Genomic DNA, 24,760 nt, shown 5'->3' with positions numbered 1-24,760 from the left:
GGTAGTTCATTTAAAATTAAAATAGTAAACAAAGTTCACATCAAAGACTTGCCAACTGATATTGGTTTCTGATATTACGCTATTTAAACCTGGACCAACTTACTGGTTTCAACAGGTGCAAAATCATCGTAAGCTATAAACAAAACTAGTTTAAGAAAATGGGATACGATGATGCCAACCAAGACAAAACACTAAATTGACCGAATATGGCTCCCCCTGACTGATCTTAATCAATATCTACGAAGTAAGTTGATCGAAGCACTCCTGTCTTCAGAATCCATGTCGTAAAAAATGAGTGGCCGAAAATGTTCATCCATTTCTTCACCAAGACAAAATCACTGTACACAAACAACACAAATAGTGCTCAGATGACAAAAACGTTCTGAAGCCTACCAACACTTCACAGTATCGCCAAGGCTCGAAATAAAGATAACAACCCTCGTACTTTGACAGAAATGATGAAGGCCCCCTTAAATTAATTCGCACAACAATTAAACTATATTTTCGCAACTGGTAACATTTACACACTCATATTCATCAAGGCCCTCTCGAAGTAATCACGATTTATCAATAATACTGGAGAAACAGGAAACGCCACAGCGACAGAGATAGATCGATGATCGATTAATAAGGAACAATGTCGGTGGACTATATGGCGAGAACCTTGTTTGTATCGGTACTGAAACGCATAATCCTAGCGTTCACTTCTGCGAAAACAAAAATAGCAAGCATTAATCACTGGTTGTTTATAATCTGGACCTCGAATGACAAGAGCGCGAACCCACATATTTATCAAATAACCGTGAGGAACCTACTTGCTCGATACCCGACGGTGATACCGGTGGTACGAAAATATATCATGCTGTGAGAGCTATTATTATTTGCTTGATCATTTGATGCACAATAATAAAACTAGTCCTTCTCAATAGTCTCCGAATCAAGCAAGTCTCAATACTCTATCAATCAAAAGTGTTTCAACAAGTGATCTAACCATCTGCTTCTGAACAATGATTTGTTTTTAGTTTGGATGACTTTGGTTGGTTGGTTGACTGACCATGTTTTCAACTATTTTATCATCCAAAGAATGTTCGAAATTATCGAAAATTATATCTTACGTTAGATATTATCGATATCATCGTGCAGTTCTGCCTTGATTAATTAGCGATAAGAATTGATAATTCATTGAAGAACTTTGTTTTGGCAGTGTTGGATCACTAGTTGGTTTGGTGTTTTAGTGCAGCCCCATATTTGCAGTTCATAAGTCCAAAATCTATCACCAGTCTCCTTGATTTCATAAGTAAAGCCGGGAGTACCTTCTGACTAACCAGCAAGCAGTTTCTTGATTTTAAGTCTGATCTACTATGCTTTCTGTGCGATGTTGCTTTGAACAAACGCAGCATCCATTTATTCAACATTTCATCCAAATATTTAAACCAACAACCAAAGCTGAAGATAATATATTTGTAATCCCTCAGAATGATTGGTCTAAAAAAGTATCGATTTTATTTTATTGTTATGCCTATTCGATACCCATATTGATATATCGGATTATATTACATAATAATAAAATATCGATACAATAACTGTACTATGGCAGTACAACTACCTCATTTTTTCATAAAACCTCTTATATCCGTTAAAAAAAACCTATATTTAAATATCTATATAACTAATGCGTCATATTATACGATAGTTGGCACTAATATAAGTACGTACGCGGTTTCATTCATATATATTTCTTGAAAAAGATCGTCGACGAATATTCTTCAAAGCTTTTGTACAGATTTAAGATTTATTTGAAACAACAACCACCGCATTTGGCGCCAAAAAGGTATACTGAACTGCTACCGCATCCAGTATATTCTCCAGATTTAGCCCCCAGCGACAGTTTCTAAACCTGAAGTCATTTGACTGGGTGGTAAGAGATTTCAGTCGAACGAAAAAGTGGTCTTGAGAAAACCTCTTATTTGGTAAATGTAAAAACGCTGGTGTTACTTAAAACTTGTAAACTAATTAATGGAATAGCGATGAGATTTGACACATATTCCTGACAGTGGACAAACTGGTCGAGCTCAAAAGACAATCTTGGTCCAGCCTTCTTGATAGGTATTACGATGGAAACGGAGTAACTTCGAAATCTGCTATGTTCTAGTGAGACGCAATGACTACTCGTTTCTGAAACCGGCGATGAAAAAGTCATCAAAAAAATGATGCTGTTTGTGCGGGTTGACTGGAAGATAACCGTCCACCATGGGCAATTAGTCGGGCAATCGATTCTGAACCCTACTGTCGACAACTAGAGAGATTAAGCCAGGCTAGAATCGTTCCAATTAAATTATTGATCATATTCTACTTTGACATCAAACCGCAACGGTCAAAAATCGCAAGAACTCTGACTTATTCGAATCTTTGCAAAACTCTGCAAAAGTTTTCAAAAGAAGCAGCAATCAAAGAAGTTCTGTACCCATGGCATCATGTCACCAGAAAATGCCGAGAGACATTGTCGATAATAATGGAGCGTATTTGTTTTAAGTGGATACTCTTATGTAGACATTTGAAATAATCGATTTATTTGTAATTTCAGTAATAACCGATTCAGTCTGAATGATTTCAATTTCAGTTATTATTCCATGAGGTTCTGACCCATATCCGCTCGCTGTACAATTAATTGTTATTATATTAACTTGGTTAATTATAGAACACCAGTCGCTAGAATAAACCACACATTATCCCGATAACATCACCAAATATTACGTGTCCAACATCAATGGACTATTATAATGAATGAAACAAAAAAATTATTATAAACGATAGTTATTTTCAATTAAAAAAAATCTAAAATTTAAATACTATACCTGAAAAAAGTTATTTCACACTGTCCACAAACCGAATCTACTTTCTCGCCAATCCGTTACATAGAAAATAGTCTGATACTACCATAGTACCAGAAGAATAGTACTGACGTTTGTTGTGCAGCTCTCGAAATCGCTTATTTCAAAGCTTGGTACAAAAGCGTCAGCTGTTGTTCAATTCTGATGACCGGGCACATTTTTATGAAATAGTCACTCAGCTTTTATCTTAAGGTCTTACTATTTACACCGTATACATAACATGATAAAAACCCGCTGCCTCGCTGTAGCATACAGGGGAATGCAGTGCTGTCCAGTTAGGTAATATTCCAACTATTTACAAAAATATTCACACTCCCTGAACTAACGCACGTTTTGTTCAGTGAAATACCGCAGACCGTCCAAGAAATTCGGAAGTATTTGAAAAAATCTGAATTAAAATAAAACAACGTAAAATCCTGGAATGCTCCTGCAAAATCATTCTGATTCATGTTGCCATTATCGAGAATCGATGACTATCATGAACTTAATTTTGTTACCTCAACAGTTTTGTAAATATAACTGAATATATTTAAATAAAAAAAAACGCCCTTACATAGATTAAAATCAACAAAGGTTAGTGAAAAGAACACGAAGACAGCGATGCTAATAATTCAAACATCCTAATAATGAGGACAAACAATATGCCCTAAACAACTGCCTTAACTCATAAAACAAGGAAACCATCACCTTTTATACATTTTTTAAAAACTTAATGATCAAGCAACCAGTGTCCTAGATAATTTTGGCAACGTATAAAGAAAAAAACAACTATTTCTAAATATATACAACAAAATAATCTTCTGAAAAAACACATGACAGATAAAGTTTAAAATAAACCATTGTCAAAAAGAAAATAAATAATAAAAAAGGGTAATTTATTGTGAAAGCACTTCCCTAAACTCAACACGAAATCATATAATTTTACCACATAATATATATCATTAAGTTAAAAACTACACTAAACCCTATAAAAATAATTTTAACATATTACTGTTATTTTAATAGAAAAATAAATAAATAAATACCTGTTAAAAAAGAAACTATTAATCAGTGGTCTTCATCGGTATTTCCACCATAGAAAACAAACAAACAAGCGGGTTACAGAGAACGGCCGTTTAGAAACGAGAAGAACCCCCTTCGCGATTCGCGAACACTATTTTTAAAACGTTAAATAGCCGAACCGCGATGCTTCAATAGGATAATTTGCGTTCCTCTATACGACAATACAAACGAGATAACATCTTGATAATTTTATAATAGTCCGTCACTTTACTTGGGATGCTTGTTGACAAACTGAATTTTCAAATTTATTAGCGGCGGGAAAGTTCAACTCGCTATACCAAAGTCGACGCGCCATCGCCAATCATCGACAGCGCTCGCGGTATAGCGGTTTATTACCGACCAATAACCGCTCGATAACATTGATTGTCACCGTGGGACATCTAGCGGTGGAAAGCTATAAGGTTGTTATTATATAGGACGTCGCAAAATATATAATAAGCTAGATGTATAATTTAACAATGACAAATATTTTTTTATTATTTCAGGTATTCTAGATTGATCCGCGATGATGCAATAAAAATAAATTCATATATTAGAGCAATGACAGTCAATGTCACTAGTTTTTTTGATAGTATAAACAAAGAGGGATGTTATTTCCACTCAAGTAAAAGTGTAACTAATGGTGAAATAAGATGCTATTTGGTAAGTGATTAAAGCAAAGGTAAGTGATTTTTACTATATATTTAAAAATAGTTGTTATTGACATCTAGTAAACAAATACCGTGGAATTTCTAAGACTGGGATACTTTTATCTGTCACCGCATTTAAAGAGATATTTATATTGTTTTGTTTTCGTTACTGTATAAATATAAATAGTACATTATTTGTTTTGGTGAATCCATTCACCTTTTTCTCTTTTAACTAAAACTAAAAATTATTAAAAGTTTAGTAAAACTGTTAAAATATAGTATATAATATAAAATTACCTATATGAAGAGATTGTGGAGTTCAGCTGCATGATGGAAACAAACAATTAGGTCCCGGGCAAACATGACGTTTCTCGGCACTTAAGCGTTCTTTATTTAATTTGTTAAAGACCTTTTACAGGATTGAGAATGGGTTTTTATGTTTTTATATGAGGTCAGTCTCGTGTATCGTATATAATATTTAACCGGTAAATAAAGGGATTTGGAAAAAGTTCTGTACCTACATACTATAAGCGCTAAGTCGTTTTTATCATTATATCATTTTATCTTATTGATAATATATCACCGTTAATGCTGATACATATCTGTTAATATCTAAATGTTTATGTTATCAGATATATGCAGTACCGTGGAGCAGGAGAATTGTCGACCTGACATCGTCACATAATTTCCACATTTTATTGCACAAAATATAGAATAAGAATTTAAATAGATGTACTTGAAACTGTTCACATCATGCATCACTATAGGACCGGATCTCTAAAAACCACACAGCTGACAGATTTCTTTACCACCCCAATCACAAATTTCGTAAAATATCTTAGGTTATATCTGTTTTCCTACTTTTGTGTATATTTTTTGAGGAAATAAAATTGTTACGATCTCACTGCTCATACCATTTAACGTAAATATGATTTGTTTAAAAGCAAAAAATGACTAATTGCCAGGGTATAATGAAATGTTCAGATACCATAGATTATTTTCCAAAGGATACTGCTCTAGTGAAAAGATGGTTTTTAAAACTAAACTTTGATAATTATGGACCGATTGCAATTCAAATGCAATTCATAAATGTTATAGTAAGTCTTTCATCAAAGTCTATGAATAGAATTAAAATACATAATTTGGGTATATTATACATGTACAGATATTTACCTTATCCTATCGAGAAGGGAAATATGGCTACAAGTTGAATACTGGTATTAGCAGTTGTTCGGCCACATTATGGAAGTACAAACATAATGTTTTTTCAAAGAAAATAAATCGAGGGGTTTGAAAACTGAAGATTGTAAAATGAGTCTTTTGACCTTCATTCATATCAGAAAACATCAAAAAGTCTAAGAACTAAATGGTACTGTATATGTGGTAATATTGCAAGAAAATATTGTTAAATGTTTTCATTATTTTTCTATTGTTATTTTATGATGTCTAAATCTTATTTAGCGGTGCCATAAATCAATTTTGATTCTTTAGTTCATTTTCTGTTAGTCACAAATTATTAACAACACTTAATTTAACTAAAATTCTCATTCATATTTTATATCAACATATGCCAGTATTTTAAAATATTGCAACAGGATTCTCAACAGGACATTGCAATAAGAAGAATAACAATTAAGTGTTGTTCTTTTGGTGGTTAAGAAAAGTCAACAGTATTTCAAAAAATCGTTTTACATTAATGTTGAACGGATGGTATATAACTTACATACATTATATTTAACATCTTGAGGATTAAACATTTCAGTATATTCCCATTTTAAATTATAATACTGAGTTGAAACATTTTTTCATATTTTTTAAAATAAAAATCCTTTTGTTTTTTACTTCCCACTATAATCCTGTATGGGAGATTGCATTATATGTCTCTATTTTATGCAGATACTAAATGTTGAGGAAATATTTAACCAATGCCCCTCTTGTGTTAAGATCAAGGTTTTAACATATACACCTTGTACTATACCATGTATGTGTGTGTGTGTGTGTGCGTGCGTGCGTTCTGCATCGGCGTCAATGCAAATATTTCCGAACAAATAGAAAGCTTTCACCTTCATTCAAGGAATCGCCTAGAGACTCGGACAATATTTGCATTTGGAGGAAGTTACGTTCTTCTGTGCTCGTTTTAATATTACTCGGGTTGGAGAATGAAATTTAACGAAAAAAAAACCACTCAATTTTGTTCTATATTGCATTACCGATATAACGTTTCTAAAAAATGTATTCCGCGAAAAACGCGATTAAATTATTACATATCAACAAATCTGAAATAATCCCCTGACAATAAAACGTATGAGTGTAATAAATAACGCAATTGACATCTAAAAAAAATATCGGTTTCCATGGCCGGTTCGATTTTATTCGCCCGAAAGCCGATACCGCCTCGGCCCGAGTAGAAAAGCCGTCGTCGTTAAATACGGATATCAACTATGCCCATGGCATAATGAAGAGTTCTGATATTTAACTAATTGAATTAGGCAACGAGTGGTGGTGTGACAAGTACCAATCGAGGGAACTCGGAAAATAAAAAAAAAACTAATCAAACGCGGAATGACTTCTCGGAAAGGACTCGGTCGGTATCAATGCCATGGCGTCGGCTTAATATAAAAAATTAAGTAAATTTTACAACACCTTATCAAAACAAATAGAAAACCTAATAGACTCGTTGGATCATTAAAGCTTTGAGCAAACGTCTAAAGTCAATAGCGTCTCAAAACAAATGCTTGGAAACAATACAAGTCAGGCGACGTTAAGTAATTCCCATAATCAGGGTCTAAAATAAAAACATTCTCTTCTGGTAGAGATTTTAAAAAACGTGAAAAACACTCAGTTATCGTGTACAAGGTGTGTTCAAACATATCTAGAAAATGTCTATAAAGTTTCAGCCGCGTTGGTCTTCACATTTCTTGTTTTGTTGATAGAATAATACGTGTGTCGGCGATTTTTCAATTTCATATGAAGAACAGATCCTATAAATTACATTATAATATATTATATTGTAAAAATAGGCTTTGAATCTGCAGGCAATGGCAATTTGGCTTCACCGACTTAAAAGTGATCTTTTCGATCTCAATGACAAAAAAAGTCAATATGCTTAATTCCACATAAATCAAGCTCAAATATATAAAAAATTGTGGATGACCTAGGAATCGATAAATTAACGACGACGACCATATATATGATTTGGAAAAGATCCAAAAGCAAGGGAAATTATTACGGTAGCGTAATATAAGAGGCAATAAAGATTGGTGACAATGACCCTTCAAACAAACAAAAAAATTTTAAACACACAAGCCACAGTCAAACTCATACAAATACAACGGCATCAACTGGAAAATAAAGAACTCTTATACAAATGACCAATTGCTCGAAATTTTCTTCAATAAACCTACCAAATAAGTGAAAAAAGGTAAATGCTATGCTAAACAATATAAAAAAAATTCAATTTCACGGTTTAAAATGTAACACCGTTCAAAAATTAAGTATATTTTTATATACACAAAAAAATTAACAAAGTTACCGAAAATCACAAGGCGAAGAAAGTTCCTCCTCTATGGAGCTAAGTAAAGTCACCAAGAAACAACGTACGTAAATCACGACCGTAATATATTTTAGTAATCATAGAACTACACCATTGTTTCTTCATCAGTTTTAACATTATATATCAATTAACAGGAACCCTGACTGGTCTCAAATTAATTAATGTAAATTCATTAAAATTCAGTTTGGGCAATAGTCTATTCAACATTCTTTCTATTTAAATGCAGACAAAAAATTGCAGTATATGCAACAGTTTTAATATTATAGTGTACCATTACAATAGTAAAATTGAAAAAGTATTAACATCATTATCAAGTTTGGGAAAAGAAGTACCGCAGCATAAAATATAAAAAGCAACGAGAAAAATAACGAAATAGCAACAAGGATGAGACCACAAATTTATGATAGCTCCTAAAACAAAATAACAGCCCAGTAATTATTGACATTACTTGCAAGAATTAAAATGTAGCCTCATATCGACACGAAACATTTTGACAATAACTCAAATGTGGGTATAGAATCATTAAAACAAAAATTCAACTAGTTAATGGTGAATCCCAGTAACTATTAATTAATTATAAGTGTCATGTTAGAGTTCTTGATTGACATAAACGTCAACAAAATCACCAGGATTTACCAAAACCGACACAATGGAGCAGAATATAAACAATTAATGGTTATCAAAACTGTTTTGTAGATATGTCCAATTTGTATGTATCACTAATGATATAAGACATTGTCCATAGATCAACAAAACGAAGAGAAGAAATTAATTTGTGAAACACTCTAATAGAGTCTCGATGCTGTATGATTTCATCACGATTCGCAGTGCTCTTCTGAAACTTAACGAAGAAACAAACACAACTCGGTTGTAGCATTAGAAGTGCTCTATGTAAGCTTTGTAAGTGGACATTTGCTGTCTGAATCTATAGATTTACCAAACATGTCATAGTTGCTGAGAAATAAAATGTTCCGAATTCGTGAACAAGTAGCTAAGAAAAGTTAGATCCTGAAACGTATAAGCTACTAAAGCTACTGAAGACTTGTTAAGAAATGTAAAAAGAATGCACGGTAAAAGTTTGTATCTTGCTAACTATACATGTACCTATGGCTAAAGGGGAAAGAACTCTCAGTAAATCATAACTTGTTAACTTGTAAAATGTTACTATCCAGAAGTTAAATTATTTAGTAGTTCAGAAGTTTATTAATCAAAATAATTGCAAGGGCGAAAAAGCCACAAAAGCAGTAATTTCAAGATTCTCATTCAATTCGTTGTTGAGAATTTCAGATTTTGGAATTTTATCCAAAGAAAATGCTACTGCCTAGAAGTTAACCTATTTCAAATTAATAAATAAAATAAATATACAAAAGACCCGTTTATGCATTTTAAAAAATATTTGCAGCATAATAGCTGTAAAAATGTTATATAAATCTTATACAGCACTTATTGATAAGCAACGGCATACGAACACTAACATTTTGTATTTAGAGGCGCCGCTTTGCACCAGTAAAAGTTTTGTTATGGAGTAAAAACGACGTATAATTCTTAATAGAATTTTATTAAAAATCAACAGATGAAAGCTGTAAGGATGTGTAAAGATATTAATAATTCATTCCTACCTTGTGAACAAACGGTACTATCCCCGAAAAGTTGGACATTACAAAATCTCTTCCTGAAGGGAGCCAGGTTGTCGATGACGTCATAGGGAATATTGCTGCAACTAAGCGTCCTGTTCTTAAGATTGTTCTCGGGACTGATTTCATCATCCAGGCACTTCATGAAAGTGTACCGATTCAAGCTGGTGGTGGTGGTAACTATCTTGGTAGTGTCCGTGTCCTTCTTTACTGTTCTGATAGTGATCTGTTGTCTGGATGGCGATTTTCTATTCCCGGAGGTTTCCGTTTCCACTCCCGGTGCTAAGGGACGATCGTGTATGTTTAAGATATTTCAAACGGGTAAAAACGACTTGACTTACTTTTGGTCTTTTTCGGTTTTTTCTTACTGCTAGATGTCTTACTCTTAATTTTGCTCTTTTGCAAAATCTTGCCGGCTGGCGTCTTAAAGATATCGTCTTGGTCGGCGTCGCCGCTCTGCAGATCGAAGATGTCCCCATCGGAGTCTAAGGTGTGATACCCCTTGCTCAGAGTCGACGACACATCCTGGGGTGAGGTGGTTTGATCTATGAACTCGATGTTGTCGATCTTGCCGAATGGCGTTGACGTTGATATTTGCGAGCCGTGCCGCTGTTGCTTGTTCTGGCCGGTTCGTCCCTAGAGGGAATGTGTACCGTGAATTTGTCGACCGGAAAATTATCCTAGCGACACTCACCTTCTGGTCATGCTTATCGGGAGGGGGAGAGGCCACCAAGGCGGCCTCCTCCCCCAATTCGACCGCAGCTACCGAGGCGGCGCGTTTATGTCGCGAGGAGTCGCCCTTCTTGCCACCGCTGCCCGCTAACGATCGGGTCCAGGCGGATGGCCCCCTGCCTCCCGCTCGGGGCCCCGCCGGTCCTACAGCGCCCGCGTCTACGGATGCAGATTTGGTACGCGGAATGGTCGCTGAGGTCGTCCTATATTAAATTATACCACGTATACGTTACTGTACTACTACACTATATACACATATAGTCTACTTAAAATAACAGTGAACTCACGTGTCATCAAGATGTTTACTTTTTACTATGGACTGTTTCAGTCGATATTCCGGTCCGACTGATTTTACTACTTTTTACTATTGACCGTTTCAGTCAGTTACTTCGAACGGACTGGAACTGGAACGAGATAATGGAGGGACCGTCTTAAAAAGCCGGTAAAATGCGATAGAGATAAGCATTTTTACTGTCAAATACTAAGTTGCTGCGGTATCTATTGAACATATTTTTAGCGTTTTGCAGCTGTATTGAATATTAATATAGACACTAAAGTACCAAAAAATTAAAAACAATCTTGCATTCACCGAAAATAAACCGTCCTCAATATGAAGGGGGTGGCCAATCAAGATCAACTTGACGTTAGCTCTATTAGAAATCAACAGGTCAATTGAAAAGTCCCTGGCTTACCATAGTAAAACACATTTTTTTGCAAAATTAGTATTTTTATTCAACATAATTCCCTTCAAGGGTGATATATTTGATACACTGATTATAGCAACCCTCCAACTTTTCGATACCATTTTTATAGTACGATTTGTCCTTTGCTTCAAAATAGGCCTCAGTTTCGGCGATCAATCTGTTCGTTCGACGAAAATTTCTTCCAGGCGAGCATTCTTTTAAAAACAGGAAATAGTCGCTGGGGGTCATATCTGGAGAATACGGTGGATGAGGAAGCAATTCGAAACCCAATTCATGGTTTTTGCCATCTTGTGACTTGTGACACGGTGCATTGCCTTGGTGAAGAAGCACTTTCTTTTTCTTCAAATGCGGTCGTTTTTCGGCGATTTCGTCCTTCAAGCGGTCCAATAACGCTATGTAATAATTGCTGTTGATCCTTCCTTTTTCAAGCTAGTCAATGAAAATTATTTCATAGGTATCCCAAAATACAGACGCCATAACCTTGCCAGCCGACTGTTGCGTTTTCCCACGCTTTGATAATCTTCAAACACTGCTCCGAATCATCAACTCGTCGTTGTTTTTGGTCAAAAATGACTTCGCGCGGCACCCACTTTGCACGGAGCTTTCTCATACCCAAATATTCGTGGGTTCGGTTGATATTTTTAGAGTGTCTGCTATTTCATTCAATTTCAATTTATGGTCATTCAAAATCATTTTGTGGATTTTTTTTGTTTTCGTCGGTAAAAACCTCTTTTGGGCGTCCACTGCGTCACCGTCTTCGGTGGTCATTTCATCACGTCTAAAATTAGCATACCAATCATTGATGGTTGATTTTCCTGGGACAGTGTCTGGAAACTTGGCATCAAGCCAAGTTTTTGCTTCAAACTAATGATCCGACAACTGTCAAATTTATACACGCATCTTTTGAGGGTTAGGACTAACTAAAAACATATGGATTTAATTCTAGTAGCGCCATCTATGTGTTAGGTCGGGGACTTTTCAACTGACCTGTTATATCAAGTTTATAAAAACAGTGAGTAGTTTTTTCAATATAAACATAATTTAATACGATTATTTCAGAGGAAACCATTAGTCTGGAAAGTATCGATAGAAAGCTTAGAGATATGCAACTATTTGAGAGATTTAGAACATTCCTTCATACACTGTTGGGTAACATATGGTGGTTTAAATTGTGTAAAAATAACCCACGAACAGATCTAATGGAATTTCCAGATATTGCTTTTAAAAGAATACAAATTTAAAACCATGTAATAAAATCATGAAAGAATTATTTTATTTTGTGCATTTACATGAAACATGGATATTTTAGAATGGGACATTGGGTCGCTTAAGGCAAGATGATATTAAAAATAGTGTTGAGACAACAAAAGTTGATGGAAAAAGGTAAACGCTGGAATAACAATTGATTAGGTTTTGTTAGTCATAACATTTATTAATAATTCATTGCAGACACTGTCCTTTTATACTGGAAACATGAACAGTTTTATTCCTTAATTTTGAAGAAACCATGCTAAAGAATGAACTATTTCAAATTGTTAATTGGTAAATATAAACGAAATATTTAATTGCATTTTATGTAATTTTCTTTTTTAGAAATAGGCCTGAAAAAAGATACATGGTAGGTGAGATGGCTGAACAATATGACCACAAAGTATTATTGTCTTCCTCCCTATCACTGCATAGTCAATTCAATCTAATTAGAGGGGGATATACAATAACAAACTATCTGGATATGTGGAAAGAAGAATTGTCTACAATAACACCTTCGGTTTGGATGAACTCAATTAGACACACTAAGGAAGAAATTGACAAATGATGGAATCGTGAACAACTGCTAGATTGGAAATTAAAAGCTTAGTTGTTCACTTGAATAGCGATTTCGAAAGTGACAGTGATTGAATGAAACTTTCTAAATGTGAGATTATGATTTAATACTGACAATTATCTAGACAGGATAATGAGAGTGGAAACAACTTGTAAAGGTGGGTATATAATTAATACAGGATAACTATAGAAATTTAAGTCCTTATGCATTATATGTACTCAAATGGTAAAATAAATCATATTTGATAACATTTTTGTTTCATTATGTTATTTAGATTAGAAGTTTGTTATGATGCCAAAATTAACGCGTTGTTAATGCGGCAACATTGCAACCTTTTAACGTCATCAATTTATATAACGTGAGCTCACTGCTTTATTAAACGGACTGTAGTAATTCGGCACGACTCCACTCGAAGGTCTACGCTAATGAGGCGACAGTTGTTACATATGTTATATCGAGCAACTGATTTAAGGATTTCCTACTGATGTTATATTGGCAATTATTCTGCAGTTACTCAGAACATTCCATAACATAGTTTGCTGGAGTTTGGACAAACGCATAGCAGACTAAAAATATATAAAAAGTAATCTAATCATGAACTTTAAGAAATTGGAAAAATTCATGCCTCAATAAACACCCCTAACCCATGGATTCCTGACACTATCACACATCGCGGCTCATGGTACAAGGCTAACGAAGGCGAACTGAAGACGAATGAAACTGCGAATTAAGAAAATTTATTGCGATCTGAACAGAAGCTTGCAGTTTAGGGCGCATAGCCACCAAAACTTGGAAATTACTTCATACAGCTAGTACAACAGAAATTCAATTCGGAAGATCATGCAATGCAACTGGCGAAAGAAGATGCAAATACTCACAAATAATTTTATTACTGTAACTGTAAATTGTCCAGACCCTGGTTATAAACCGATGTTTTTATGTCTAGTTGTGATGAGTAGAGTTTTTACAATTAAGGGTTTCCTTTATATTAAAATGGGATTGGATTGAAAGGGTCGCCCATACTACTGATTGAAAAAATACAAAAGAACAGCAAAATCACCTTCCAAATAATCATCCCAGAAGGCCTTGTCTGATTTTGCATTCTTGTCTAAAGACAATCACAAATATTCGAATCCATGACTAACGCAACAGCAGGACTATTTTATTTCTTTGTATGTAACAAATTGTATTAGTGTATTGTATAATTGTACTAAGTTATAACAAACGTTATATATACAAACTGCTATTACTGCCAACTTAGCATAATCATTTCAGAGTGGGGCCGCGTTACATTGCTACATATTTACAAAGAGATAATTACTTACTGTCCTGGAGTTAGTTTGGGGCAGGTTTGCCCCGTGATTCCCTTCTTTTCAGGAAAACAAGCACTGCACCTTTGGGCAATTAACGGCCCAGAAGAACCTTTGTATTTTCTGCTGCCATAATATTTTCGTCGTTTACTATCCTCTAGTTCCAGTATGAACTGTTTGCGTACTCTGCTTATATACAATTATATATTTACACTATATCCCTATAATCTATCGTACTAAAACAGAAATGTTATTAGAAAATATATCAAATAATGCACTAAAATTAAATTACCAATAAGCAATATTTTATTAAAATTCACCAATTATATTGATCTGTTATATTCTAAATAGAGCACCACTTTAACTTGTATACAGTAAAATTTCATCTATGTTTAATATCTTTTGGTTAGTTTTTCAATACAGTCTTCAACTATTCTGTTCTATGTTACTTAAGTCTTCGCTGGTGTTTACTTTATCACAATTTATCTTCCTTTAAATCTCATTACTCTTGCTTTGAAGATTCTATTTATAAAAAAAAATGTTTTAGCCTTTTAATAAAAAAAATATATTAACAACACTCTACACAGAATATTAATGTAACATTGAGCTTTCACTAGCTGCAAGAGTTATAAATAAAAATAACATTCAAGGTGATATAAAATTCTTTTTTTCTACTGGTGAAAGATATACATTATCGTTTTATATTTTATTTTGATATCCAGAGAAATTGATTTTTTAAGGTATAATCTCGTACTTTCATAACTAAAACAATGAACTATGTTAGCAAATGCATACATACAAACATGTTTAATAAAAATTTCATTAAAATATCTTTTACTTTATAATAAATAAGGGAGAAAATTAAGACATGGTTAATCAATCAAAATGTTGTCACTCATTTGACTGTATATTCAGTAAATTCTAACCTATGTTTAATATTTTTAAGCGGTTTAGAAAATATTTTTATCCCAACGAAACGCCACTGTCTTGTCAATCAAAAGTTTTAATTGATGATATTGTTGAATATTTCTTGTAAAAACTCAACGAACATCCTTTAAACATAATCGAGCACAGAATATTATTGATTTGCAGCAATAGACCTCGACATCACGGAAATCATTATCACAGAAACTTTTTTTGAAAGAATAAATTGAAACGCACTCGATGATGTCGACGACTTCTTACGAATGCACACTTCATATCAACATTGTAAATTTACACCTAAGCACTGAGAAATACATTAACCACACTTCGATTCCAATAATTTCTGGGAAAACACTTTAATTTGCTAAAAAATTCTTACATTTCTTAATGAAAATGCCACCACCCCAAAAATAGATTTAATGCATGCGCTTTGCATTTTTTAGATAGGTGGCGCTCTACTGACATTAGACTGCTGGATGACGTACAGGATTTTAAAAATCGTAATAATATATATAGCATCAAAAAATCTGAAAATTCAGAAGGCATTTGAAAATATATCGTGAACAACTTTTTTCATTGGCAATAATAAACACAAAATCGAACATTATTATAAGTTTATTTACATAAACCAATACTGGTTAATCATACATAAGGTCAATAACATGCTATTATCCTCAGTAATCCTACATTTAAAATTAGTCAATAATATGTAAATACAAGTTGATAAGAATAGACAAACATAATAAATAAATATTAATCCTGTTAATATAATGTATGAATACAAAATGTTACAAATTGGTCGTGTTACGTTGAGACTCTAAGGTAGCTGTATAATCTAGCGAATTATAGGATGGGATTTCATAACTATTTAGAGAGTCCCATTCTTGATCGTTGGAATCGAACTCGTACAATTTTGCTATTTCTCTTCGAATTCTAGTCATTCTTCTCCTCCTAAGCATTAAGTATACCTGCGTACACAACCAAAATGAAATATTCTTACTGTAATAATACACATAAATATTATTATAGTAACTTACTAAAAAAGACAGCACTAAAATACCGATAATAACAAGTAGGGGGACTATTATATACACTGAATCATCTATTGTCACAGGAGGTATTTCAGTCGTACCATTTCCGTATTCTATAATGGTAATATTCCCAAAAAATATCATGATATTCCGACCCAAACCATCGCATTTTCAAATAGCAACAAAGGTTCAAACTACAATAGAATTTGTCATATAATTCATCCAGTGTAATTTTCAGTACTGTAATTCACAGTTTCCAAACATATAATTGTTTTGTTTATATCATTGACATTTTCTTTATGACAGGACAGAACTGTCGTTACTGTCAACGTTAATATATGATACACATATATATATTATATATACTACTTTGATAATCATATATATGACTGCGACTAAAAATATTTATGAGTCATACTTTGTCACAGCCACTTGTTGATTATAAACTTTTCTTAGATAAGTTGGGAAGTATAAACTGAATTTAAATACAAAGGCTCGTGGGTGGTTCAATTTTTAAATGCAGTGAAAAACTTAGAGATTGAATACATTTATTCAAGATGAGCAGTGAAATTGTGGTGCCAGACACACCAAACTGGCTCAAAGAATTGGAAGAAAAAAGGGAACGACGTCTTAAGGCAAGGTTGGGTCATGAGGCTGGAGCGGGCGCTCCTTGTATAAAATGTGGAGATAAGTGTCCAGGTATGTTAGACAAAAAGGGACCAGTATTCGCCTTTTTCTTATTTATTTATTTATTTATTATTGTAAAATTTATATATGCTCTTTAGGTCTGGATTTGCATTTTTGGCGAAAAGCATGTAAAATATGTAGGTGTCCGAAGGAAGAGCATGATGTGCCCGATGATGATATCTATGGTTGGACTCAATTCCAACTTTTAGGAAGTAAACCAAATAAGATTAAAACGAAAATTGGTGAGATGGTTCTAAATATTCTTAATAACCTTATGATATGTTTAAATTGTTCCTAGTTTTAAATGGTAAGAATGAAGTAGAATTGGAATGGGCTCCAAAAGGGCAACTAGAGACTGTAGACAATTACCTCAAAACGCTTCCTCCAGAGGCCCTCCCGGTTAAAGGTATAATTCAGTATAATTATGTAAATCATAGAAATTTTATACATATTTTAAATTACTTAAAGGGTCTCAAGCAGCGCAGGAACGTAAACAACTACTACAAAAGCAAATACCGGTACATGACATTGATCCTTCCCTTTGCCATGAATTAAACGAAGAGGAGACTAAAAAAATGGAAGAATATGTTGATCATATCAAACAAAGTTCAGTTGGAGTTGGTCATATTGTTAGTTTATCTGATGTAATAAAAGGTAATACACTTTGTGATGATATTAAAAGAAATAGTTATCATGATAAATAATATTTTAGCTAATCTTCAAAACATTACTCCACAAGAAGCCCACATTATCGCCAGCAAATGTTCCAAGGGAGTGCCTTTTACTGAGGTAATCAAGCTTCAAACCAGCTTGGCGAAAACCCTGGAGAATATGAACTTAAAAGACTCCAAACTCCAGAAGAATCAGAAAAATAAATCAAACCTGTCTAAATTATATCCTAAATCTCCTGGTAAGAAGCAGGAGGACATTCAAAAGCCCCTGGCTCACGAATCGAAGTTCAAGGACGTGGTGCATCCTTGGTATGAAAATGACAAGCCGCCGCAGCCGTCGTCGTTGCCGCAGTATGCGCAGGGCTTCAAGCCGAACAAGTTCGAGAACAGAACGCCCGAAAAACCGAATACGGGTTACGCGATAGACGAGAAATTACTGCAGGGCACGAATTTCGATCCGAAGAAGACCCCCAGTCAGTTTTTGAGCAACCGCAGTCCATCCAAACCGGAACAGTGCGGTTTCGAGAATCCCCTGTTCAGTCCTTATCGGGATATGATGGCACCGAGGAACATTAAGGATTTGATATACAGTACTTATGATCCCGGGCAGAGTCCAGTACCGGAGAGCGGTCACGGGGCGGATATACCGAAGAATATCGAGCCTGCGAGGCCGGTTGAAACGGTTTTATCTACATACAAGCATAATCCGGTGCTCGTTCGATATGAGGAGCCTCAGTTACTGAACGAAGATACTTCGAAATTGTTGACCGGTACTGCGGAGCCTGTTAAACCGGTGGTTTTACCGAAAGCTCTTGCGCTTGATGCTAAGACCGGGAGATATGTTCCTGTTTCCGGTATGGATCCTACAATGGGGAGATACGGCTTGTCTCAGCTCCCAAAAGGCGTCCTGATCCCGGCCTACATCGACCCGAAGACGGGCCAGTACGTTCCCGCCACGGGACGCGTCGATCCCGAGACCGGAAGGTACGTCCCGGCTCCGGGGACCCGGCTACCGCCTTACGACATCAACAACCCGGAGAGCGCGATGGTGCCCGGCTATGTAGACCCTTACACGCAGGTCTGGGTACCGGGCGCCGGCAGTTTCGACCCGATCTCCGCCAGACATCTCCCCACCCATGATCCGAGGAGCGTCTTCACGCCGGGCTACGTCGACCCCAGGACGCAGCAGTACCGTCCGGCTCCGGGCACGGTGGACCCGGAAGCCGGCAAGTTCGTGACGGGACCGGGAATCGGCGGTTCCGTCAATACCGCCGGATACGACAACACTCCCAGGCCGGTGTACACGGATCCCGTGAGTGGGGACTTCCAACCGGCTCCGGGGAGTTTCGATCCTGCTACCGAACAGTACGTACCATTGAAGGAGAACGATTTCTTGAAGTACGGCCCGAATTTCAATCCGGAGATCCTGATGCCCGTCTACATGGACCCCAAAAGCGGGAAGTACGTCCCGGCGGCGGGACGAGTCGATCCCAAGACCGGCAAGTATCTGCCGGTGCCGAACAGTTATCTGCCCGCGTACGACAACAAAAACCCCGATAGCATCTTCGTGCCGAGCTACATCGATCCCACTACCGGAAGTTACATCCCGGAAGCGGGAAGTTTCGACCCCTTGTCCGGCAGACACGTGCCGAACGCCGCGTACGAGGACGGGGACCAGGACAGCTTCTTCATTCCCGGATATATGGATCCCTTGACCGGTAAATACATACCGGCTCCGGGCAATTTTAACCCCGACGACGGGAAGTACGCAGACGGACCTGGCGTGAAGCAGGACAGTTACGAGAGCGTGCCCAAGCCGGTCTGCGTCGATCCGAACTCAGGAAACTACGTCGCCCTCCCCGGAACCGTGCACCCGATCGACGGGACTTATATCCAGAAGGACGACGAGATCCCGACCGGTCCCGTCCTTGTACCGGTCTATGTCGACTCGAAGAACGGAAGGTACGTGCCCGCCACGGGCCACATCGATTCCGAAACGGGCAAGTACGTCCCCACCCCCGGAAACCACTTGCCGCCCTACGATCGCGATGACCCCGGAAACGTGTTCGTTCCGGGTTACGTCGACCCGACCACCGGTAGGTACCATCCCGAGGCCGGCAGTTTCGATCCGCTCTCGGGCAGACACATCCCGCATCGTGATCCCCGTCACAACCCGAACGAGGTCTTCATCTCCGGCTACATTGACCCGCAGAGTGGCAAGTACAAGCCTGCGCCGGGGAATTTCAATCCGGACGTCGGGCAGTACGTGACGGGACCTGGAGGAGTGCAGCCCGCTAACCACGGCGACGGTTTCAAGCCGATGTATCGGGATCCGAAGAGTGGTAAATATGTTCCTTTACCAGGTACTCTAGACCCGAGGACAGGGAAATATATCCCTCCACCTGGTGGAATGCAGGTGTTGCCGAACAGTCCCATCCTGATGCCGGCCTATTTGGATCCGAGAACGGGGAATTATATCCCGGCCGCCGGTAAAATCGACCCGGACACCAGGAGATACGTGCCGAATCCCGGGTTCCAGCTGCCTCTGTACGACACTAACAATCCCAACAACATCTATGTCCCCAGTTACGTGGATCCTGTCTCTGGCAATTACTTCCCGGAAGCGGGCAGCTTCGATCCGTTGTCGGGCAGACACATTCCCAACCAGGCCGGTCAGTCGCTCAACTACGACCGGAACAATCCCAACGGCATGTTTATTCCGGGATATCTGGACCCGAGGACGGGCGAGTATGTGTCGGCGCCAGGGAATTTCAATCCGGACGCGGGAAGATACTGGTCGGGGCCCGGCTTACAGGGCAAGGAGCCTGGACCAGTATACCGAGATCCCATCACCGGAAAATACCATCCGTTACCCGGCGCCGTCGATCCAAGAACGGGTAGTTATGTTCCTGCTCCCGACGCTCCGTCACTCTCACCGAAGGACACTGTTTTGACGCCTGTCTACATAGATCCGAAAACGGGTAACTACATTCCAGCAGCGGGTAAGATCGATTCGGATACCGGAAGATTCATCCCTGGCGTAGGGTCGCAACTTCCGCCCTATAACCCTAACGATGCGAACAATCCTTATATTCCCGCCTACGTCGATCCTAAAACGGGCAACTATCTTCCAGCGGCGGGCAGCTTCGATCCAGTCACCGGAAAACACCTACCGAATCACGACCCGAACAATCCGAATGGAGTTTTCGCTCCCGGCTACCTGGACCCTCAGACCGGCAATTATATACCGACACCGGGTAACTTCAACCCGAATCTGGGCGATCAACGACCAAGACCGATACGCAGGGATCCCAATACCGACCAGTACGTTCCGCTGCCCGGAGCCGTCGATCCCAGATCGGGCGAATACGTGCCGAATCCTGGAACTCCCCAGGTCGTCGCTCATCCGGACGACCCGATCCTGATGCCGGCCTACATGGATTCCAAGACGGGTACCTACGTCCCGGCCATCGGGGGTGTGGATTCCGATACCGGGAAATACGTGCCGGGCCCGGGTGGTCTGCTTCCGCTGTACGACGCCAACAATCCGAACAATATCTTAATCCCAAGCTATATAGACCCGCTCACCGGCAATTACTTTCCGGAAGCAGGGAGTTTCGACCCCCTCTCGGGACAATATATTCCCAATCGTGCGTCCAGCTACGACCCGAATAATCCAAACGGTGTCTTTATTCCCGGATATATTGATCACCGAACGGGGACCTATATTCCAGCGCCGGGCAACTTCAATCCAGACACCGCCAAGTACGTATCCGGGCCCGAGGTGCCGACATCTCAACACGACACAAATCCCCGCCCGGTTTGCCAGGATCCCAAGAGCGGAAAATTCGTCCCTCTACCGGGAGATGTCGATCCAAGAACAGGCAAGTACATTCCGAACTCCGGGGGTCCCCACATCAACTACAATCCCAGCAATCCCATCCTGATGCCGGCCTACGTCGATCCCAAGTCGGGTAACTACGTACCGGCCGCAGGACACATCGATCCCCGAACGGGCAAATTCGTACCGACTCCAGGAGGCGCGGTTCCGCCGTACGATCCCAGTAACCCCGACGTGGTCTTCCTACCGGGCTATGTCGATCCGAAAACGGGCCGATACGTGCCGGCCGCCGGCAGCTTCGACCCCAAGACCGGTCAACACGTCCCCGCCAACCCCGATCACCAGACCACCAAGCCCGGCGACGTCTTCATATCGGGTTATGTCGATCCCGAAACCAATAATTACGTGGCAGCTCCGGGCAGTTTTAATTTAAGTACAGGCAACTATAGGGATCCCATTACCGGACAATCTACCATCAAGCCTCGATCCATGGACCCCAGGGTTCGGGCTATGAAGCCGCTCTCCCAGCTGAAACCGGGCGAGCTCAACATTCCCGAGGATTATTTGGAACCGCACATGGTGAATATTGGTGCTATTCAGGACATCAGTCCCGAAATCAGAGGTGCTACGACTGAAATTAATCCAGGGTATCAAAGTGATAGTAGCGACGATGACGCTTCCAATACCAATGTGATAAAGGAGATATTGGAAAAAATAGTTTTGCCCGAATGTCATTATTGCAAGAAACCGTTCAAGGAGAACGAGTTTGCCGTGGTAGCTGACAGGGCTAACATACTGTTTCACGCTGGTTGTTTCAAATGTGCCGGGTGTAATCAGAGCCTCGCCGATAATATTTACTTTTATTATAAGGAAACAAATAACATCTACTGTGGGCGAGACTATGCTAAAATTAAGGGCATTCCGAGATGCAGTGCCTGCGACGAATTGATCTTCACCAAGGAATATTGCCTGGCCGAGAATTCCACCTTCCATCTGAAACATTTCTGCTGTTTCCAATGCGATACTCCCCTAGCTGGCCAGGACTATACCTTGGAGGAAGAGAAGCCGTACTGCTTGCCTTGCTACGAAACTTCCAAAGCTGCCAAGTGCAATACTTGCATGAATATCATTAAACCAGACGAAGCAGGATGTCAGTTAAAAGGAGTCCATTTCCACGCAAAGGACAGTTGTTTCTGCTGCATTGTTTGCAACAAGCCCTTGATAGGAAAGAAACTCTTGCTGAGAAACGAGAAACTATTTTGCTCCTATGACTGTTTCAACACGACCAAATAAGAATGACTATATATTCGATAGCCAGTATTTTTATAGAAATATATTGCTTTTTATATTATAGTGGTATTTACACGCATTTATTAGTATTATTCTAGAATATATTATGTTTATAAGAACGGTGCTGCTTATGAATCAAAGTTGTATCAAAAATTCCTATATTGTGATTTTTTTTATACTTTTATAGCTTAAATATACCGTAAGTGGTGGCTTATATGTATTTTAAGTGCCAATATTCTTTTATTAAATGATTTTTCATATGTGCCATGACATATTTTTGTATTACTATATTTATTGGAATTATAACTATACAAAAAAAAACATTGTATTTTATTGTTAAAACAAAGTTATCCACCAGTTTTCAAAATTAAGTAAATGATGGATCGTAGGTATTTATGAAAAAAACTTAATTATAAGTCAATGATGAAAATTAATATTTATTACATAAATGATAAGTGATATTATATCTTAATTAAATAAATGTATATACTAAATTATCAGGTAGTTTTCCTTGCTCTAGAAAACCTTGAAAATGTGTGTAAACGTTAACACTTAACCTCAAATGTATATTTGTTATTGACGTGTAGCATCTAAAACTTTAAATTTGATATAGTTCAGAAATATAATGCCTGAGAATAAAACGATATTAGTAACTGGGGGATCTGGATTGGTTGGTAAAGCTATTCAGACCGTTGTGCAATCAGAGGAACAACAAGATGAAAAGTGGATATTTCTCTCAAGCAAAGATGCGGATCTTTGGTAAGTATTAAAAAAAATAAATAATAAAATACTGATTTGTCGAAACTTACAGCGATTATGAGGCAACAAAATCTATATTTGAGAAACATAAACCCACACATGTAATTCATTTGGCCGCTATGGTTGGTGGACTGTTTCATAATATGTCCCATAATCTAGATTTCTTAGTAAGACTTCGTCCATATACGTATTGTGTTTTTTCGTAATTATTCTGATTTCTTTAGAGAAAAAACTTGCATATGAATGATAATGTATTACAAGTGAGCTTTGAAACAGGTGTAAAGAAAGTTGTTTCATGTTTGTCAACCTGTATTTTTCCTGATAAGACTGCCTATCCCATCGATGAAACAATGGTAAAAACGAATTAAAGAAATTAATGCAAAATAATTATTTTCACATTTGAGGTTCATAATGGTCCTCCACATTCCTCCAATTTTGGATACAGTTATGCTAAACGAATGATTGATGTTATGAATCAAGCCTACTGTGATCAGCACGGTTGCATTTTCACTTCAGTCATTCCTTGCAATGTTTTTGGCCCTCATGATAATTACAATCCAGATTCAAGTCATGTGATACCAGGGCTCATTAAAAAGTTATTTGATGTAATGCAGCAAAGTATGTATTTTAAAATGAGAGCATAATGAGAAAATACAAATTTATTTAACAGATGGAGAAACATTCACTGTAATGGGAACTGGGAAACCTTTAAGGCAATTTATTTATTCGTTTGATTTGGCAAAACTTATTGTGTGGGTATTAAGAGATTACAATGAGGTTGATCCAATTATCTTATCGGGTAAGAATATATTAAATATTACCAACAACAGAACAATAACATTTCGATTATTTAAACAGTCGATGAAGAATCTGAGGTTTCCATAAAACAATTGGCAGAGGAATTAGCCAAGGCTTTTGGATTTAAAGGTCAAATCATCTTTGATTCAAGTAAAGCTGATGGTCAATATAAAAAAACAGCCAGCAATTCAAAATTACGACGCTACCTACCTGATTTTCAGTTTACGCCGTTTTCACAGGCCATCCAGGAAAGCGTTGATTGGTATAAAGAAAATCATACCATTGCAAGAAATTGATTATTGTTATAATATTGTTATTATAGTTATATAAATAATAAAGTTGTTTTAAAATATTTTTTAAAGATTACATGAAAATAATTATCTTTAGTAAATTTTTAAAATTTAATTCTTAGATAAAAA

The 24,760-nt window shown here is 37.5% G+C and overlaps 3 protein-coding genes and 2 long non-coding RNA genes across 5 annotated transcripts in view; 3 read left to right on the top strand and 2 right to left on the bottom strand.

The window, feature by feature from the left end:
* The window catches only part of LOC143193850 (uncharacterized), an 82,422-nt gene extending 67,886 nt beyond the window's left edge, over positions 1-14,536 (bottom strand). Inside the window, exons 1-4 of the mRNA XM_076400258.1 lie at positions 14,356-14,536; positions 10,464-10,704; positions 10,111-10,405; positions 9,755-10,051 (exon numbers count right to left, since the gene is read on the bottom strand). Of these exons, the coding sequence (XP_076256373.1) occupies positions 9,755-9,914 (160 nt within the window). The 5' untranslated portion in view covers positions 9,915-10,051; positions 10,111-10,405; positions 10,464-10,704; positions 14,356-14,536. The remainder of the gene's footprint in view (positions 1-9,754; positions 10,052-10,110; positions 10,406-10,463; positions 10,705-14,355) is intronic.
* LOC143193864 (uncharacterized) lies at positions 12,312-12,922 on the top strand. Its single transcript, XR_013005118.1, has 4 exons — positions 12,312-12,452; positions 12,515-12,588; positions 12,655-12,747; positions 12,799-12,922. It is a non-coding gene; the product is annotated as an uncharacterized LOC143193864 (long non-coding RNA).
* Positions 14,537-15,864: 1,328 nt separating the features above from the next.
* On the bottom strand, positions 15,865-16,440 carry LOC143193862 (uncharacterized). Its single transcript, XR_013005116.1, has 2 exons — positions 16,302-16,440; positions 15,865-16,232 (listed from the first exon to the last, which is right to left on the bottom strand). It is a non-coding gene; the product is annotated as an uncharacterized LOC143193862 (long non-coding RNA).
* Positions 16,441-16,657: 217 nt separating this feature from the next.
* Positions 16,658-23,278, top strand: LOC143193851 (uncharacterized). The gene is made up of 5 exons (XM_076400259.1): positions 16,658-16,994; positions 17,081-17,224; positions 17,281-17,388; positions 17,451-17,636; positions 17,695-23,278. The coding sequence occupies exons 1-5, from the start codon at positions 16,853-16,855 to the stop codon at positions 22,785-22,787; spliced, it is 5,673 nt and encodes a 1,890-aa protein (XP_076256374.1). The 5' UTR covers positions 16,658-16,852; the 3' UTR covers positions 22,788-23,278.
* A 46-nt stretch (positions 23,279-23,324) lies between these two features.
* On the top strand, positions 23,325-24,693 carry Gmer (GDP-L-fucose synthase-like protein). Its single transcript, XM_076400273.1, has 6 exons — positions 23,325-23,543; positions 23,596-23,710; positions 23,768-23,896; positions 23,948-24,161; positions 24,214-24,342; positions 24,402-24,693. Exons 1-6 carry the CDS (start codon positions 23,410-23,412, stop codon positions 24,635-24,637), a joined length of 957 nt encoding a protein of 318 aa, XP_076256388.1. The 5' UTR covers positions 23,325-23,409; the 3' UTR covers positions 24,638-24,693.
* Positions 24,694-24,760: the final 67 nt, after the last annotated feature.

Source organism: Rhynchophorus ferrugineus, unplaced genomic scaffold (assembly GCF_030347505.1).
Source record: "Rhynchophorus ferrugineus isolate W39M unplaced genomic scaffold, kcgeb_rfMv2 rfM3, whole genome shotgun sequence".
In the NCBI taxonomy this organism is placed as follows: Eukaryota; Metazoa; Arthropoda; class Insecta; order Coleoptera; family Curculionidae; genus Rhynchophorus; species Rhynchophorus ferrugineus.
The sequence above is the reverse complement of the archived record's forward strand: the minus strand, read 5'-3'. Positions and strand labels throughout refer to the sequence as shown.

Coding starts and splice junctions, on each gene's coding strand:
- LOC143193851 (XM_076400259.1), top strand. CDS start 16,853: ATGAGCAGTGAAATTGTGGTGCCAGACACACCAAACTGGCTCAAAGAA. Junction 17,225..17,280: donor TAAGATTAAAACGAAAATTG/GTGAGATGGTTC, acceptor AATTGTTCCTAG/TTTTAAATGGTAAGAATGAA. Junction 17,637..17,694: donor TTTATCTGATGTAATAAAAG/GTAATACACTTT, acceptor ATAATATTTTAG/CTAATCTTCAAAACATTACT.
- Gmer (XM_076400273.1), top strand. CDS start 23,410: ATGCCTGAGAATAAAACGATATTAGTAACTGGGGGATCTGGATTGGTT. Junction 23,711..23,767: donor CCCATAATCTAGATTTCTTA/GTAAGACTTCGT, acceptor TGATTTCTTTAG/AGAAAAAACTTGCATATGAA. Junction 24,343..24,401: donor TGATCCAATTATCTTATCGG/GTAAGAATATAT, acceptor TTATTTAAACAG/TCGATGAAGAATCTGAGGTT.